Raw genomic sequence first — 17053 nt, 5'->3', positions numbered from 1 at the left:
AAAAAAGTTCTGGGCACATAATGGGAGGAAGAACTGAAATATCAAGTATAAAATAGGATTAAATAGTCACAAAGAGTTTCAAATTCCAGAGGAGTAACCTTGCTAGTCTATTGCAGCAAAACCAACAGAGTCACACCCACACTGATTAGATTCTGCATTAATTTGTACTCTGCACAGTACAGCTATCTCATACAATACGTAATACTTTGAGCTATGTTTGGGAGGTCCCCCCCCTTTGTTATGTTTGCACTTTTTGTTAATAAATAAAAAAGAAATAATCTTCTCTCTGCTCAGTGTACATATATTCACCCATTTAAATGACTTATTTAATTCATCTGATTAAAGATTCAGGTAGGTAGCCGTGTTGGTCTGACATAGTCGGAAAAAATAAAAAGATTGTCCAGTAGCACCTTAGAGACCAGCTAAGTTTGTTCTTGGTATGAGCTTTTGTGTGCTTAAACACTTCTGAAGAAGTGTGCATGCACACGAAAGCTTATACCAAGAACAAACTTAGTTGGTCTCTAAGGTGCTACTGGACAATTTTTTTATATATTTCATCTGATTAAATAAGTGGGATCTGGCCCACGGAAGGTTGTATCCCAATAAATTTGTTAGGTGCCCCTAGACCCTGTTGATTTTGCAACAAGGAGTTTGTTTCTCATTCCTCTTGGGCTGGTTTTTGGCTCTCCTTTCCTTGGAAACTGTTGTGGTTTAAAGAGTGGGAAGGAAGGGTTTGGATAGTTTTTTGCTCTTCAAGATTCTGGCTCTAGTTCACCTCAACATATGGCCTGCATCCAATGAAAATGTGTACTATGGTGACTAAGGTACTGAGCCTCCTCTCACCTTGGGAGAACCAATTTACTTCAGCTAGATTTCTGTGACACATGATAGTCTTCATTTGGTTCTTATTGGGCTGAGGAATACCACAAAACCACTGTACTTCATGAAATTCAGCACATTATAGAAAACTGTAATTATCTGATGAGGAGAGACCACAGACTAGACTAACAAAGATAAAATAGCACTCAGCTGGGTGTTTCCTCATAGCACACATTGACCTTGGCAAAATATCAAAGAGAAATCAGTGTGTTGGTGTGCTAAATTTGAATAGCTCTGTATGACAGTTTGTTTGTGTCCTCTGATGCAAGCATGCATTCTTCTGAAGAGAGAAAAGAAAAATGTTAAGTGTTTGGTAACAACTGCATTGCATGTTAATATATATATCCTTCTTAAACAACTATTTTATTCATCATAACTGTAGAATATTTTGAGCACAATAAGGCAGATTACAATTTAAGGCAATAAATTTCTAATTGCACCTCTCCTCAATCTGGACATGGCTTAACGCCTTCATGTGGGTATCTTATAATTTACAACTATGTTTTTTTAAGAATATTTTTTTATTAACCGACCAATCACATCAAACCAAATTACATAAATTCCAAATTACACAGCTGAATTTTAATTTTTTGTTGGTGGTACCCATATTTCAAGTTCCGAAGGGGATCCAGTCAACTTCTTGCTTCTTGCTGCTGTTTTAATGTCCACAAATCTAACCATATGATGTTCAGAGTACTGTCCAGTCCTTTCTTATTGTTTTTCCACATCTCTTGTTGTTATTTTCATATATTTTTCCTTTCTCTTTGTGACCTCTGATAGTTCCACAAGCTGGTTAAAACAGTTTGTAATCCTGCGTGGATATTATTTTTAAAATCCAGTAGCCATATCCAGACGTTTTCCATATAACATCACTTCCATACATCAAAACAGTCTTAGCGTCATTAATCTTCACCAATCTGCCTCCTTTCTCAAAACCTCTGAGGAGATTCACCAGGAATGCAGTCTGAAAACAAGTCCGTTCCTCCTCCTGGCTATAAATCCTTTGGCAAGATGGCGACTCTGAATTAATTGCTGCGCCATTCCAAAAGCTCTTATTGCTTCTCGATCTCCATAAAGCATACTTTTGGTTAAAGTTTTTCTCCACACAGACCTTAATCATCCTGCTTGGGTCAGTTCAACCAACGGTTCTAAAGAGGAGGGGTTCTTAGTAAATCACATAAAAGGAAAGTAAAAAATGTCGTCCCCCCAATTCAGTCCCGTTGCCGACATACCCAGCCTTTGGTGTATCTTCATCGTAAAATATTCTTGTTTCTCAAACCCGTTGTCTTCTTTCTCAGAGGTCACTTAAATTAGCAGACTTCACTCCCCTTCCTCACTTGAAATATGTGCATTTGCTTCTTTTGTAATTAATTATTCCAAATTGCTGCAGCTAGTGCGCGATCAGAGACCGCGTCCAGGAGAGCCGAGGTCCACATGGAGGCATTCTGCCTAGTACCCTCACCCCCTTCTTTCGAATTTGGGGGAGATTTATGGGCACAGCAGCCAAGGGTAGTGTTCCCCATTCCCTTGGGGCAACAAGGGAGGCTGCTACTCCCATAACAGCCTCTTAATTACTCCGTGTGGGTCGGAGAGATGGTATTGTCGGCCATCTTCCAATGCGCCCCTAGTGGCCCCCTATAATTTACAACTATGAAGAACTTTTGCTCTGTGTTATTCAGATTAACATGCTTAACAATTCTCACTAAAAAGCAAATAAGCAATATGAAGAAGAAGAAGAAGAAGAAGAAGAAAAAATTGGGTCAGTAAGCTTCCAATATGTGGGTTCAATGGTGTTTAATGGTCTAGTGGCAAAATGGTATAATCTTATCTGTTGTATCTTTTCTTCTTAAGGATTGTATATCAGCAATGTATTATAAGGACTGGGGACATGAATATTCTTGCATCAAATCCCATGGACATTAATTAGATAAGTTTAAGGGCATAACTGTGATATTTCTCTGTCTGTATAATCACAGCACCAACATTAGCCACAGTTCTCTCTAACCAGGGTTTCCTCTTCATCACGATTTGAAATCAGGCAATGAAGTCATTTTGCATATCCTGATGAATAGGGAACCTGGTTAGCATCTGCTGAGTGTGATTAATTTAAATGCAGATGTAGCCACAAATAAGGCTTGCAGGAAAAAAAATCAGAGAGGAAATTCACACAAAGAAATGGGAGGGAATGGGGTGAGAGAGTACAATCCCACAGCCTGGAAAGCCCATAGAAACCACCAAATATTACATGATAGGCGGCAAGAATATATAATTTATTTCTGAATTTGCTTTTGCTGTATGACATTGTATCTTTCACTGTTTGTGTTTAGATTTATCAGTAGATACAAAAGAAATGGCAGATGAAAAGAAGGAATGCTACTACAATCTAAATGATGCAAATTTTTGCGATAATGTACTAACATCCAATGTTACGAAACAAGAATGCTGCTGTACTTTGGGTGCCGGCTGGGGTGATAACTGTGAAATATTCCCATGTCCTGTGCTTGGAAGTCGTAAGTGATCATTTCCCATTCACTGGTAGTTGCTATTCATAACACCATAATGTGGATCAGTAGCTTTTGCCTGTTTGACTATGCAATCCTATGCATGTTTATTCAGAAGTAAATCCCACTGTTTTAAGTGGGGCTTTCTCCCAAGTAAATGGGAGAACTGCAATCTTAGATTGTAATACTTTATGCAAGCCATGTTGGACTTAATCCTCATTGGATTCTTTGGCATTTTTGAATAAGCAAGCATAGAGTTGAGCTATTAGTTATAAAGGAGTGTGTTCTGCTTTCCTATTTCATTTGGCATCAAAGAATATGTCTACAGTGGATTCATTCAGTTCCTTTGTACAGTAAGCCCACAATTTATGCAGGGGTTACATTCCAAGGATTGCACCTAAAGCCAAAATTGTGTATAGTCAGAACACATTGAATTCAATGGTGGGTGGGATGGCCAAAGTCATTTTCCCCAGCACTCCACCCTGTTTCTGACTCCCCTTTTTGCCATGCATGTTAAGCTGAATGTGCACAAATTAGATGCTCATCAATTGCTGGTTTACTGTATTACACAGGGAGTTAAAGTTTCCTATTAGATTTCTTTGCTTCAGTGGGCACTTATCTGGAGATCAATAATCAGGATTTCTACTCAAGATATGCTTTAAGTTCCATGCTTTATCATTATATTTATATGATTCCTCTTGTTTATTTGGGGCACCACTTTTTAGCCAACAGAATCACAAAAATTCTGCATGCATCTTTTAAAAAGAATCTTTTCATAGTTGCTCTGGAACATTTACCAGTCTTATGAGCCATGGCCATAGCTGAATATCATTGTCCATTTTTTTCCTAAAAATGTGTAATATGAGAAAGGAAAACTTACAAAATGAGAAATGATGCATTAGAACATGAGAGTGCTGTTTTAAGATATTGCATCTGTTGTGTTTCACACTGTGATGTGTGAATACATTTCTAATTGGATTCTTGGTTTATCTTCCTGCTAGCTGAGTTTACTGAACTGTGCCCTGAAGGGAAAGGATACATACCTTCTGAAGATTCATCTTATGGAGCTGTTACACAGAACTACAAAGGTCAGCTCCAGTTATACAGATTTGAATTATATATTAGTGTTTCAGCATGCCTAAAAGATACCAGCGCTCATTTAAAGTCTGTTTTGGTGTAGCGGTCTGCCAAATGTTTATGAGGTTTGTTTGTTTGATTTTACGAAAAATTGCTCCTTTGGGTGGGGATAGGTGGAAACACCTACAATCAATTTCTACATTGCACTTTGTCACTTCTATTTATGACCATTGCTTCCTTTCACTGCTGCAAATTCATTTTGTATTTGAAAGGGTTTCTTCACTGTGTGGTACCAGCTGGCTAGGGATCAGACAGGGAACCCAATGCCATCATGGTTGTCATATAGCCGGTCAGACTGGGCTGCTGGTGGACAATTGAAGCCTTCCTGTTTCCTTCTTCCTGAATGGGAAGGGCTGTGCCCTCAGTAGGTAGAGCACATGCTTTGCATTCAAAAGATCCAGGGTTCAATCCCCAGCATATCCAGGAAGAGATGGGAGAGACCCCTGTCTGAAAACCTAGACAGCTACTGCAAGTCAGTTTAGATGATACTGAGCCAGATGGTTCAGTTGTTCTGGCTTGGTATAAGGCAGCTTCCTCATCTGAACCTTAAATAACTTTTCAAAAATACTTTGAAAAGAGCATCTGCTGAGGGGGGGGCTTGACCTCTGACTTCAATGAGATTTAGGGGTGGGCTTGCAAAGATGCAAATGATGTACAAACAGCAGCTGAAAGCTAGGTGTTAGGCTACAGTTCCTATGAAAGTCAGTGGGTATTCGACCTTAATATAGATGACTTGTAGGTTAACAAATGTTCTGGCAACCTCATCCTAAACCAGGCTTCCTCAAACTCAGCCCTCCAGATGTTTTGAGACTACAGTTCCCATCATCCCTGACCACTGGTCCTACTAGCTAGAGATCATGGGAGTTGTAGGCCAAAAACATTGGAGGGCCGAGTTTGAGGAAGCCTGTCCTAAACTGTAACAGCACAATCCTGTGCATGACTACTTGAAAGTAAGTCCCTTTGAGTTCAATGAGACCTACTTCTAGATAAGTGTTTTTAGGATTGCAGTCTAAGTCTGTAGTCCAGTGCACACTTACCTGGAGTAAGTCTCATAGAATTCAAAGAAACTGAACTCCTTGTTCCATGGAATAGGTGATTACACCTATAGCAGCAACCTGTTCATGTCTAGTCAGAAGTATCTGCCTGCAACTCCCATATAATAAGACTAAAAGGTTTGTGATAGCATGTGATGTGGTGCTAGTTTGGTGCTGCTGAAAATTTATTTTAAATTCTGATGATATGAACAGGCCAACCTTCCATTGCTCCAGCTGGAACCAGTTGGACTGTTTAATCAGGTCATCCAGAAATTCCATTCCCGTTTTCCTTTTTGTTTTCACCTGCCTTTCTTTATTAGCATGAGTATCTTTGGTTCTCTTTAGAATTCTCCATTTCTTCTTTCAGCTATATCATTCAACTTCAACTAGCCTGGATGTGCTATCCTTCAGATATATATACTTTTCTAAAGTCCTTATTTTGGTAGTATGGGTGTCAAGTTTTCATATAATTTCTTTTCTTTGAAAGCTGCTCCATTTCTGGAAGAGTGGCTGCAAAAATATTTGTATAGCCAATTCATCCTTTCTGGAGCAGTCAGTATTTTAGGATTTTTACCTTTTAGAGCTGTTCAGCAGATACAAAACATTCCTTTCTTGGCATAACATCTATTGTTGCCATGATATAAATGGAGAAAAATTCCATTCAGAGCAATGGGCTCACACCTGAGTGATTTGACCCAGATTGTATTTGCCTTGAGTGACCCTAGCCTGATTTTGAGGAAATAGTGCAATAAATACATGGGGAAAGAAACAAGGCTAGGAAAAGAAATAAATTCCAAATCCAGCAAAAAAATGGATATGAAATAATTCATAAAACTAAAGTTTTATGTGCCAAAAGTATATTTTTCTATAAAATGTGATTTAAACCACTAATATTCATTTTGCATGCTGTCTGCTAAGTATGATCTTTCTTTTGTGCAAGGCATTTCAACTGCAGAGCAATTTTCTCTTAAGTTTGTGGAAATGTCTGTCTGTCAGTTTAAGTTATGTCAAAAAGCCCCCAGATACCAGAGTGATAAGTACCTTCAGAACTCTGTGCAGCAAAATTTATAGTTATGCCTGTGTGGAGGAAGCCACCATCGCTGGAATCTCCAGAGCAGGCGCCAAAAACAAATCGTTAATTCTCAGCAGGATTTTAAATCAGACACAACACAGGAGCAAGAAGAAGGGGCACAAAATCAGGGTGTTCCCTTAGCCAACATAAGCAGAGAGCATGAAAGTAGTTACTGAGGGTGAAGGTATGGTGAAGTACTTGACGAAGGCAGCCCTCCTTAGAGCACTAACTTCAGAGAAGTCACATTGGCATCAGCAACAATGCTCTTGAAAAGCAGCTCACGGATCACAACTCTGATCACACATGGAAATAAGATTGTGTGTGCAGTCTCAGTGTGACAGTTAAAGCAGAGCACGCTCAGACTAGTTAAGTGTGATTAGTGTATACTTGCTAAATAAATAGCAATGTGCCTGACGTACGAGAAGAAGCACATATGCTGATGGCAGCCGCAGTTTTATCTTAGCCCAAGCCATGAGCACTAACGGGGGGGGGGGGGGATCTGATGTATCACTGATGCTAAACATTCTCTCAATATTTGGCACAGACCTATACAACTGGGTGCACCTATATCCGCAACTGTAAATCTGAAAATACACATAAGATCAGGAAATGGTTATTGCATGATAAAGTGATGGCACAGTTATTGTTGTTGTTAAAACTTGAAATCTGAAGGCAATTCACAATATATCAAAATATTGTGTAGTTCCATACAGGCTTCAGCACTGTTCTGAAATTCAAGCCATGTTTACCAAAGCTATATATATATATATATATCACATGCTTGAGTAAGCACCAAAGCTACCCCTTCTGTAGAGCCATCTGAATTGGAGCTGCTTATGATTTAAGAGTTCATACTCTTAATTAGCTGTTAAATGTATTTCCTATGTACCCTCTCAATGGGCTTAAAATACATAGTCTGCTCATCTGTGAGGGTGCCTGTTTTTGAGTCCTTTTCCGTTGACTGCCCCTTCCATGCATGCCTGCTCCACTAAGTCTGCCTGGCATTCAAGCATGGGATGTAATGTTAAAATAGGGTATATGCACATAGATTCCAGGGGCAGGATTGTGCAATGCCACACCCAGATTGTGTGTAAACTTTCTAGTGAATTGAGCAAGAGTTCAGGTACTGTTCCAAATCTTCCTCTGGAATGATCTATTGTAGCTCATGATTTTCTTTTTAACAATGTGGCTTACCCTGACTAGTTAGTAATAGTTCAAAGAGGGATTATGCCTTCCAGGTTGTTTCTTTTCCTTGAAGAAAATGCAGTTTATCCCAGTAGTAGCTTTATTAAAAGTACTTTACACCCTGCTACGCCTCTAGTTAAATATTTTGGCTGATAAATGGTAGAATCAAATGGTAGAATCAAAGTTTTCTCCATTCTTTTTGCTCCTCTGTGTGTGCGTATCCTGGCAAGAAAGACTAAAAATTCATATTCAACTGAAATGGCCATGATGGACTTCCAACTAATCATGCCATTATCATTTTTCCACAGATGCTGATGAATGTCAGCTCTTTGGGCAAGAAATATGTAAGAACGGCTTCTGTTTAAACACACAGCCAGGCTATGAGTGCTACTGCAAACAAGGCACATACTATGATCCTGTAAAACTTCAGTGCTTTGGTAAGTATACAAACTGTTACCATGTCCCCTTACTCTCTACATTTGCCAACCAGCACTGGGGAATGAGATTTTAATTCTTGCTTGCTCTTACAAACTATTCACACATGAAAGCTTGCTGATTATTTTCTCCATGTAATCCTTCGAAACAGTGCCTGAGTACTTTGTGTATTGGGCTGTATATGACTAGGAGCAATTTGCTTGATTGCAGTGGCTGGAAGGAATGTAGTTGTGGTTGCAGAAATTGCTCTGGCTTCATATCTGGGTGCAATCCAGTTCACATTGATGTTTCTCATTTAGATGTTTCTCCTCTCTCCAATTGTTTGTTTCTTTATTTTCGTATAGTGCCACTAGTGTTTGTGGCACTTTATGTTGTCTGCCCCCAAAAGCATACAAGCTAAAATTTGATACAGAAGAAAAGGAGGGAAGTGGAATCAGGAGCAAAGAGCAAAACAATGTGTGATTGCTTCAGTTGCAAGTTTAGCAGGGGGAAGTACACTGTGACATAGGAACTAGCAAGTTGTGTCATGTTGTTGTTGTTTTGTTGTTCAGTCGTGTCCGACTCTTCGTGACCCCATGGACCAGAGCACACCAGGCACTCCTGTCCTCCACTGCCTCCCGCAGTTTGGTCAAACTCATGTTCGTAGCTTCGAGAACACTGTCCAACCATCTCATCCTCTGTTGTCCCCTTCTCCTTGTGCCCTCAATCTTTCCCAACATCAGAGTCTTTTCCAGGGAGTCTTCTCTTCTCATGAGGTGGCCAAAATATTGAAGCCTCAGCTTCAGGATCTGTCCTTCCAGTGAGCACTCAGGGCTGATTTCCTTAAGAATGGATAGGTTTGATCTTCTTGCAGTCCATGGGACTCTCAAGAGTCTCCTCCAGCACCATAATTCAAAAGCATCAATTCTTCGGCGATCAGCTTTCTTTATGGTCCAGCTCTCACTTCCATACATCACTACTGGGAAAACCATAGCTTTAATTATACGGACCTTTGTTGGCAAGGTTGTGTCATAGGCTTCATGGAGAAGGTAAATTTTGAGGAGGGCTTTGATTGGGGGGCTTCATGGAAAAGGTAAAGTTTAAGGAGGGATTTGGAGGCAGTAAAAAGGTGGTGGTATATCAGTGTACTGGAAGGCAGTTCCAAGCATGCAGTGCAGAAAGCAGGGACTTATAACCCATTTCCTCTCAGCAGCTCCCAAAGAAATTCCTTTTATTTTGTTGATACGTTTATAATCCCACCTTTCTTCCATCACAGAATCAAAAGTGGTGCCCATGTAATACCATGGCAGTCACTCATCCAGGCACTGACCAGACCCAAACCTGCATAGCTTCACCTAGGCGGTGGTTTCATGTGCCTTCAGGCATTACCCTGTGAAAAACAACTGTAGCAAATTCATTAATAAACTAGAATTTAAAGCTCAATGTATGTATTCATCAACTACTCCCTGCCTCCCAGGCATGTCTATTTTTCATGGTGTAGATCCCCCGTCCCCTTAGGTTGCTGCTCAGCAGCTTCCAGGTAGTGAGCTTCCCTGCCATTGACTATCATATATCCACAGTCAGAAATGCAGCAGCGGCACGTGGCCATACTTTGGTAGGTTTCTCGCTGAGCCTTCTCTACACAGAGCAGAGTTCTGGAATACTGTGCCAGAAGATGCAGTGTTCGCCACTAACATAGGCTTTTTTAAAGGGTTGGACAAATTTGTGGGGGAGAGGTATATCACTGGCTGCTAGTTATAGTTGCTATATGCTACCTGGACGTTCAGAAAGAATATATCTCATGAGGACCAGTTGTTGGGAAAGGACATCAGGGGTAGAACTGGTGCCATCATGTGCTGCATGTAAACTTCCAAGTGGGATCTGTTGGCTACTCTGGGAAGCAGAATGCTGTTCTGTTCCATCACAACTCATCTTACATTCTTAGCAGTGGTAGCTAGTGCCCACTGGAGCTGGTAGGGGAGAAGGCAAAGAGGCCAACGGTTGGTGGAGCCGGAGCCCATGAATTCTTCCCATCCTCCTCCCTGCTTAGTTCTACAAGAGCAACCAAAGACTAAGGAGGAGGCAGGAGACATCCAGTGCTACCCTAAGAAGGCAGGCGGTGGCTGGTGAAGCTGGCAGTGCAAGGTCCTATCTGCCCTGATGGACCAGGCACCATTGGTTCTTAGGAAACACACAGGTCTTGTAGAGATGAGGCAGAATTTCTTGGAAGACATTTTCATCCTTGGGACATTTCTGAGTTTTTCCTTTCTTTCACCCACTTAAAAGAAAAAGGCCACTTGCAGAATTTTCTCCAAATATTGTTCATTGTTTTATATCTTTGTTTGTGTGTGGGTGGGGGGCACCATTTCAACCCTGCAATGCCCAAGGAAGACACTGTGAAATATGCAAAATGTGACTATGTTGCCAGCACAATTGTTGCTTCTACCACTTACACAAACACACACACACACACACACACACACACATATATATATATATATATATATATATATATATATATATATATATATAATATCACCCTTAGGACAAACAAATTAAGGTCTGCTATTGCTCATGGAGAACATCACCCTTGAGAAGCTTTTGGGGGATTTCTCCTGCCCCTGGAAAAAAAAAATTGATGGAATCCTTCTCCCAACCCCCTAGCCAAAATTTTTCTGGCCACAAATAGAGTAGATATTTTTGGCAGGCCATTTGTGCACAGCTCTAAAATCTTGGCAAGAGTGCCAAGAAACTGGCAGAGTTTGAAGCAAGTTGCTAATCCTTTGGGAACTCAGCATATCCTTAGTTTCTAACTGGTTTTACATGGACATTATTCTATCTATCTGTACATCTCTACAAGAGCTATGTATAGCCTAGCCCTCTGTTCTTTATACATGAGGACATTATTGGACTCATCTCTGGCAAATGTTTTTTGGTTTGTTTGGTTTTTTGGGGGTTGTTGTTTTTTTAAAGATCAATTTGAGGAAATGGGTATTTTTAAAGCACGATTATTCTTCCCCCCCACCAAAAAAACACACCCCCCCACCAGTAGTTGATATGCAATATGGAATAGTAATTCACACTCTTGATGATCATAAATGTTCTTCCAGTCTACTGAACTGCCTACTAATTCACTTTTGCCATTTGACTGAAATTATTCCTAGTCACGACCTTCACTTTAGCAGTTTAAACAGAAAACCATTCTGTGTGGAATAATGTAATGAAAGGAAACCACAGTAAGATACTCAATCACCTTGGGCCCAAATAACTTTACTTTCCTGATGTAAAGCCATTTATATTTCCTTTAAAGTTGCTTCTCTGTAAAATGAGTAGACAGGGATAGAGCTGAGAAGTAGCAAGTCGGTTTCTGTATTTTTGCAAAGATTGGGCAGCTTTTGATACACTGTGGTGAGAAGCCTCCTGTTGTCTACAAAAAGAACGTGGGTGGAGTTTGTCCGAAACCTGCTTGCCAATAGATCAGAGCAACACAATCTATTGTGTTCTGCAGCTTTCTAGCCTGTGCATGATTAGTGCATGAAGAAGACAAGGAAGATGTTCTCTGTTTCATAGTTCCTTCCTTTGGGCTCTTGCCAATCCTGATTTAGATATATGTTAAATTTAAGAGAGAGAGCACTGCAGAATCAGTTATTTTCCACAATGAAAATGCTTTATTTCCTAAGCCGGATTGCAAGACACTGATAATTTGTTTGCTATGTTCTTCATTTTCATTTTTAAAAGATACGGATGAATGTCAAGACCCCAACAGTTGCATTGATGGCCAGTGCGTCAACACTGAAGGATCTTACAGCTGTTTCTGTACACACCCAATGGTTCTGGATTCCACAGAAAAGCGATGCATCAGACCAGCAGGGTCTAGCGGTATGCCTTATTGCATGCATTGCTAGTGAAAAGGTTCAAGAACAAGTAAAAACCACAACCAGGCAGGATTGAATAGGGTTTTCTTTAAACTGATTCCTTTCTAGAATTATTATTATTATTATTATTATTATTATTATTATTATTATTATTAATTATTTATACCCCGTCCATCTGGCTGGGTTTCCCCAGCCACTCTGGGCGGCTTCCAACAAAACACTAAAATATAATAACCTATTAAACATTAAAAGCTTCCCTAAACAGGGCTGCCTTCAGATGTCTTCTAAAAGTTTGGTAGTTATTTTTCTCTTTGACATCTGGTGGGAGGGTGTTCCACAGGGCGGGAGCCACTACCGAGAAGGCCCTCTGCCTGGTTCCCTGTAACTTGGCTTCTCGTAGCGAGAGAACCAGCAGAAGGCCCTTGGTGCTGGACCTCAGTGTCCGGGCAGAGGTTTGGTTTGGTTCATGTCCTCCAAGCTTTTCTGATCATGAGGAAGAGCCCAAGCTATGGCTCCTCTCTACACTAGCATTAGCCCTTTGTTTTCTTGTTTAAAACTGGGTTAAGCTTAGCATGAGGTGGAGCTTTAGTACAGGCTCCTCCTCTATGGTCTGTGGCTTTCCAGTGCTGCTGGGTAGATTTCACCTGAAGCATCTGGAATTGGCCAGTGTCTGAGACAGGATTTAGGATAGAACAGTCACTTATGTTCTGAACTGATTTAAATTACATTGTTAGCGGGGGGGGGGGGGTGTGCACAACATTAGAAAAATGATCTCTTTATTTTCAGGAAAATGGAGCTCTTGCAATGTAAGTCTTGAACACGGTGGGCTGTACTGATTTTTCTTTTAACACAGTGCAGGCGTCGTACTGATCACGTTTCTCTGCCTTCTGCTTCAGAACAAACTGAAGAAACAGATGTCTACCAGGATCTTTGCTGGCAACATCTGAGTGATGATTTTGTTTGTAGCCGGCCTCTTGTTGGAAAGCAAACCACTTACACGGAGTGCTGTTGTTTATACGGGGAGGCGTGGGGCATGCAGTGTGCCCTGTGCCCCATGAAGGACTCAGGTAAGGCATCTCCTAGTGACCTGAGGAATTTTTCATGACAAATCATTCACAGAAACTGTATATTCCCTCTTTGGATCTGCCCACTTCACTGCAGGAAGGACAGGGACACAGGGGGTAACATTGGTGTGTCTGACACTGCACCCTTTCCACATGTTCCCCACACATTCTTTGAACCTGTGAAAACTGCTACGGAGGTCTCTTCCAGGCAATCTGTTTCATCAGCATTCAGCCTAATTTATTTGTGTAGAGGTTAGATGATGTTGGCTGTTTAATGCATGTTCACTCTGATTTGTTTACAGGGAAGCTAGACAATTGACTGCATTCACACCAGGCATTTAAAGCACATCCCTTCTCTCCCCCACTCCAAAAATCATGTGAACTGTAGTTGGTCCAGGGTGCTGGGAATTGTGGCTCTGTGAGGGGTAAACTCCAGTTCCCAGGATTCTCTAGGGGGTGCTTTAGATGTGCTTTGAATGTATGGTGGCTATGCAGCTGATGTTGCATCAAAGCAGGCATTATCCCACACTTTTCTGTCTGTTTTCTTTTCACTTTCCTCATTGGAGAGTCTGGTCTTTTGGGGGAAGTGGGTTTGTTTCGCAAGAACTCCAAATCATCTTTAATTGCACAGCCAGAACTTGCCAGAGTGTGATTGACCCCCCTCCCCCCAAAAAGAAGTAATAGTCTGGAAGTGCACTGAGTCACTTTGCGTCTTCTATGGAACCCAAGCCAATGTGAGTTTATATGATTCATTTCAATAGGGTACCATTCCTTCAGCGTTCTGTAAAGTTACTCATTTCTGTCTCATGTGCTAAAACTTTAATAAATCCATGGGAAATCCTACAACTGAAAATGAATGATGCATTTTCTGTAATAGTATGTCAGTTTTACCATGTAAGGCTGCATTTAAAAACATGACTAACTCACAGGAGAGTGGTGGGGAATTGTCACCCTGTGGGTGGTAATATTTTCTCATATAATAAATTTTATAAACTGCTTTGAGTTGTGACAACAAATCCATAGAGACTTACAACATGGTGATTGATTCTAGTGGTGTGAATATGTGAACTCACCTAACATTGTGGTGGTTGCCAATATTTTAGCTTCTGAGAGGGCGGAGTAAAGGCAGTATATGTAATAAAGCATATTCTCCAACACTAAATAACATAATGGTGGGATAATACAGAGATGTATACAGTGGTACCTCGGGTTAAGTACTTAATTCGTTCTGGAGGTCCGTTCTTAACCTGAAACTGTTCTTAACCTGAAGCACCACTTTAGCTAATGGGGCCTCCCGCTGCCGCCGTGCGATTTCTGTTCTCATCCTGAAGCAAAGTTCTTAGCCCAAGGTACTATTTCTGGGTTAGCGGAGTCTGTAACCTGAAGCAATGTGTAACCCGAGGTACCACTGTAGTGATATTTTCTAAAGTGGAGGTAGTCAACATGGTGCCTACCAGATGTTGCTGGACTGCAGTTTCCATCCCCCCTGACTACTGACCATGCTGGATGGGGCTGATTGGAGTGGGAGTCAAGCAACATACAGTGAGCCACAAGTTCCCCATCCTTATCTTAGGGAATTAGCCCCATTGAACTCTGTGAGACTTAATTCTGAGTAAGCCTGCATAGGGTTGGAATGCCAAAGCCAGATCTGTGTAAGACATTTTTGTCCTTGGTAATATTTTCCTCTAATATTTTCTTGAAATATTAGAAATCTTTGTGCTAGCCCATTTCTTTATAGAATGCTGCTGCATTGTTGGCATAACATCATGCTTTTAGAGAGTGCTGCAAATATTTGGCTAATATGTGGCTAACCTTTCGGTAATTTAAATAACCCCTCTGAAATCCATCTTCTGCAAACTGCCCATCGAGTTAAAACGGCAAATGTATACTGAATTTGTTTCTTGCTTTCTCTGAGTGGCTCCTTAAGGAAGAGTTTAAGGGAAGGAAGTTGTTTTCCATGGCAGATCAGATGAATAGCTATTGTATGCCCTGCAGAGCTTCGGCATGTTATATAATTATTCAATTTCCTGCTTCTAATTGTCTCTGTTGTGCGTAGGTGCCCTTATTCATGGCATTCACTGAGATCTTCAATTTAAGACTCTCATATGGAAGACGGATGTAGCCATCGTGGTACGCCCAGATGTTTGTTTGACTCCATCTCCCATCAGCTTCAGCCAGCATGGCAAATGGTTAAGGCTGATGGGAGTGTTAATCCAACAGCATCTGAAGGGCACAATATTGACTTCTCCTAATCTAGAAAGTCTCAGTCATCTGCACTATTTTAAGCTGATTTGTCCTTTAAAACAAAAACAAAAAAAACCACCCCACATTCCAGCAACTTTTCTCCACACAATCCAGCAAGCTGTGTTTTCAGTTTCACTGAGTGTTGCCAGGATGGGCCAGGTGGGAGGTGGAAATGGGGTGTTATAAAAATCCAAACAGGAATATGGTGCATGCGTGGCTTCTGGTTTCGATACTGCGGCTGGCTAGAAGATTTTAAAACATTTTCCTAATAAAAACTCCGTATTTAATGCAACAAAACATTTTCCATTGGAAGGAATTCCTTCATGGCCTTTTATGAGTTTTACATTTTTGATTGATTATTTAGATTCTATTGTCAAAACTCAGCTTCAGGCATCACTTGCCAGCTACCACATCACAGTGTTTGAAATCAAGCAAAGCTGAGGTTGTTTATTGGAAGTCACTTGAATTTCCAGCGATCAGCGGATTCTGTGTGAATCGGATGTTTTAATAATGAACTGTATAAACCACCTCTCTTTCATTTCATCTCAAGCAGGACGGCTGGTATTTTCTGTAAATTTGTGTCAGCTAAAGTAGATGGTGGTATTTTTTATTTTAGAAAGGAACATTGTTTTCCAGGACTGATTCTTGTATCAAAAAGCACGTTAATGCATCGCTGTTGTAGCCTAATGTTTATGTTGTTGTTATTTATTCAGTTTATATTTATCCAGTTATATCAGCCCCACATATAATGCATTACAGTAGTTTATGCAAGAGAGTATGGAGAACTGAGACCAGGCTCTCCTGGTCCAGGAAAAGCCTTAGCTAGTTCATCAGCCTAACATGAGCATAAGCTCTCCTAGCCACAGAAGGCTTTAGTGATGACTTGAAATCCCAGAGTACTCCCACACTTCAGAGGGAATGCAACTCCTCCCATTGAAAATTGTACATCTGATGAGTAGATATGGGAGCCACCCACCCACAACACTTCCATCTTATCAGAATTCAGCCTTATTTTATTGACCTTCATCCAGTACATCATTGCTTTCGGACGACTGTCCAGCACTTTCAGAGCCTCTCCTTATTCTGATGGAATGGAGATACAGAGCTGAGTGTTACCAACACACTGGGGGCACCATGCTCCAAATCCCTGGATGATGTCACCCAATGATTTCATATAGATGCTAAATAGCATAGGAGACAGAATGGACCCCACAGCCCCAAAGCCATGGAGATGAGCAGCCATCTCCTTGTACTCCTGTAATGCAGCACCTCCAACTCCCACCAGTGTGGTGTAGCGGTTAAGAGTGGTAGACTCATAATCTGGTGAACTGGGTTCACGTCTCCGCTCCTTCACATGCAGCTGCTGCACGACCTTGGGCTAGTCACACATCTCTGAAGTCTCTCAGCCTCACTCACCTCACAGAGTGTTAGTTTTGGGGGAGGAAGGGAAAAGGAGATTGTTAGCCACTTTGAGACTCCTTTTGTTGTTGTTGTTTAGTCGTGTCCGACTCTTCGTGACCCCATGGACCAGAGCATGCCAGGCACTCCTGTCTTCTGTCCATGGGGTTTTCTTGGCAGGAATACTGGAGTGGCTTGCCGGTTCCTGCTCCATTAAGACTCCTTAGGGTAGTGATAAAGTGGGATATCA

The 17053-nt window shown here is 41.1% G+C and overlaps 1 protein-coding gene across 13 annotated transcripts in view; it reads left to right on the top strand.

Annotated features, from left to right (window-relative positions):
• Positions 1–17053, top strand: part of LTBP1 (latent transforming growth factor beta binding protein 1) — a 187018-nt gene that overhangs the window by 154607 nt on the left and 15358 nt on the right. For all 13 annotated transcript variants that reach the window (XM_081905343.1, XM_081905338.1, XM_081905346.1 and 10 more), the window contains 5 exons: positions 3207–3389; positions 4382–4468; positions 8117–8245; positions 11961–12101; positions 12994–13164. In XM_081905343.1, the coding sequence (XP_081761469.1) occupies positions 3207–3389; positions 4382–4468; positions 8117–8245; positions 11961–12101; positions 12994–13164 (711 nt within the window). The remainder of the gene's footprint in view (positions 1–3206; positions 3390–4381; positions 4469–8116; positions 8246–11960; positions 12102–12993; positions 13165–17053) is intronic.

The sequence above is a fragment of the Podarcis melisellensis genome (genome assembly GCF_964234715.1).
Source record: "Podarcis melisellensis genome assembly, chromosome: 3".
In the NCBI taxonomy this organism is placed as follows: Eukaryota; Metazoa; Chordata; class Lepidosauria; order Squamata; family Lacertidae; genus Podarcis; species Podarcis melisellensis.
This window is presented reverse-complemented; position numbering and strand designations above follow the sequence as displayed.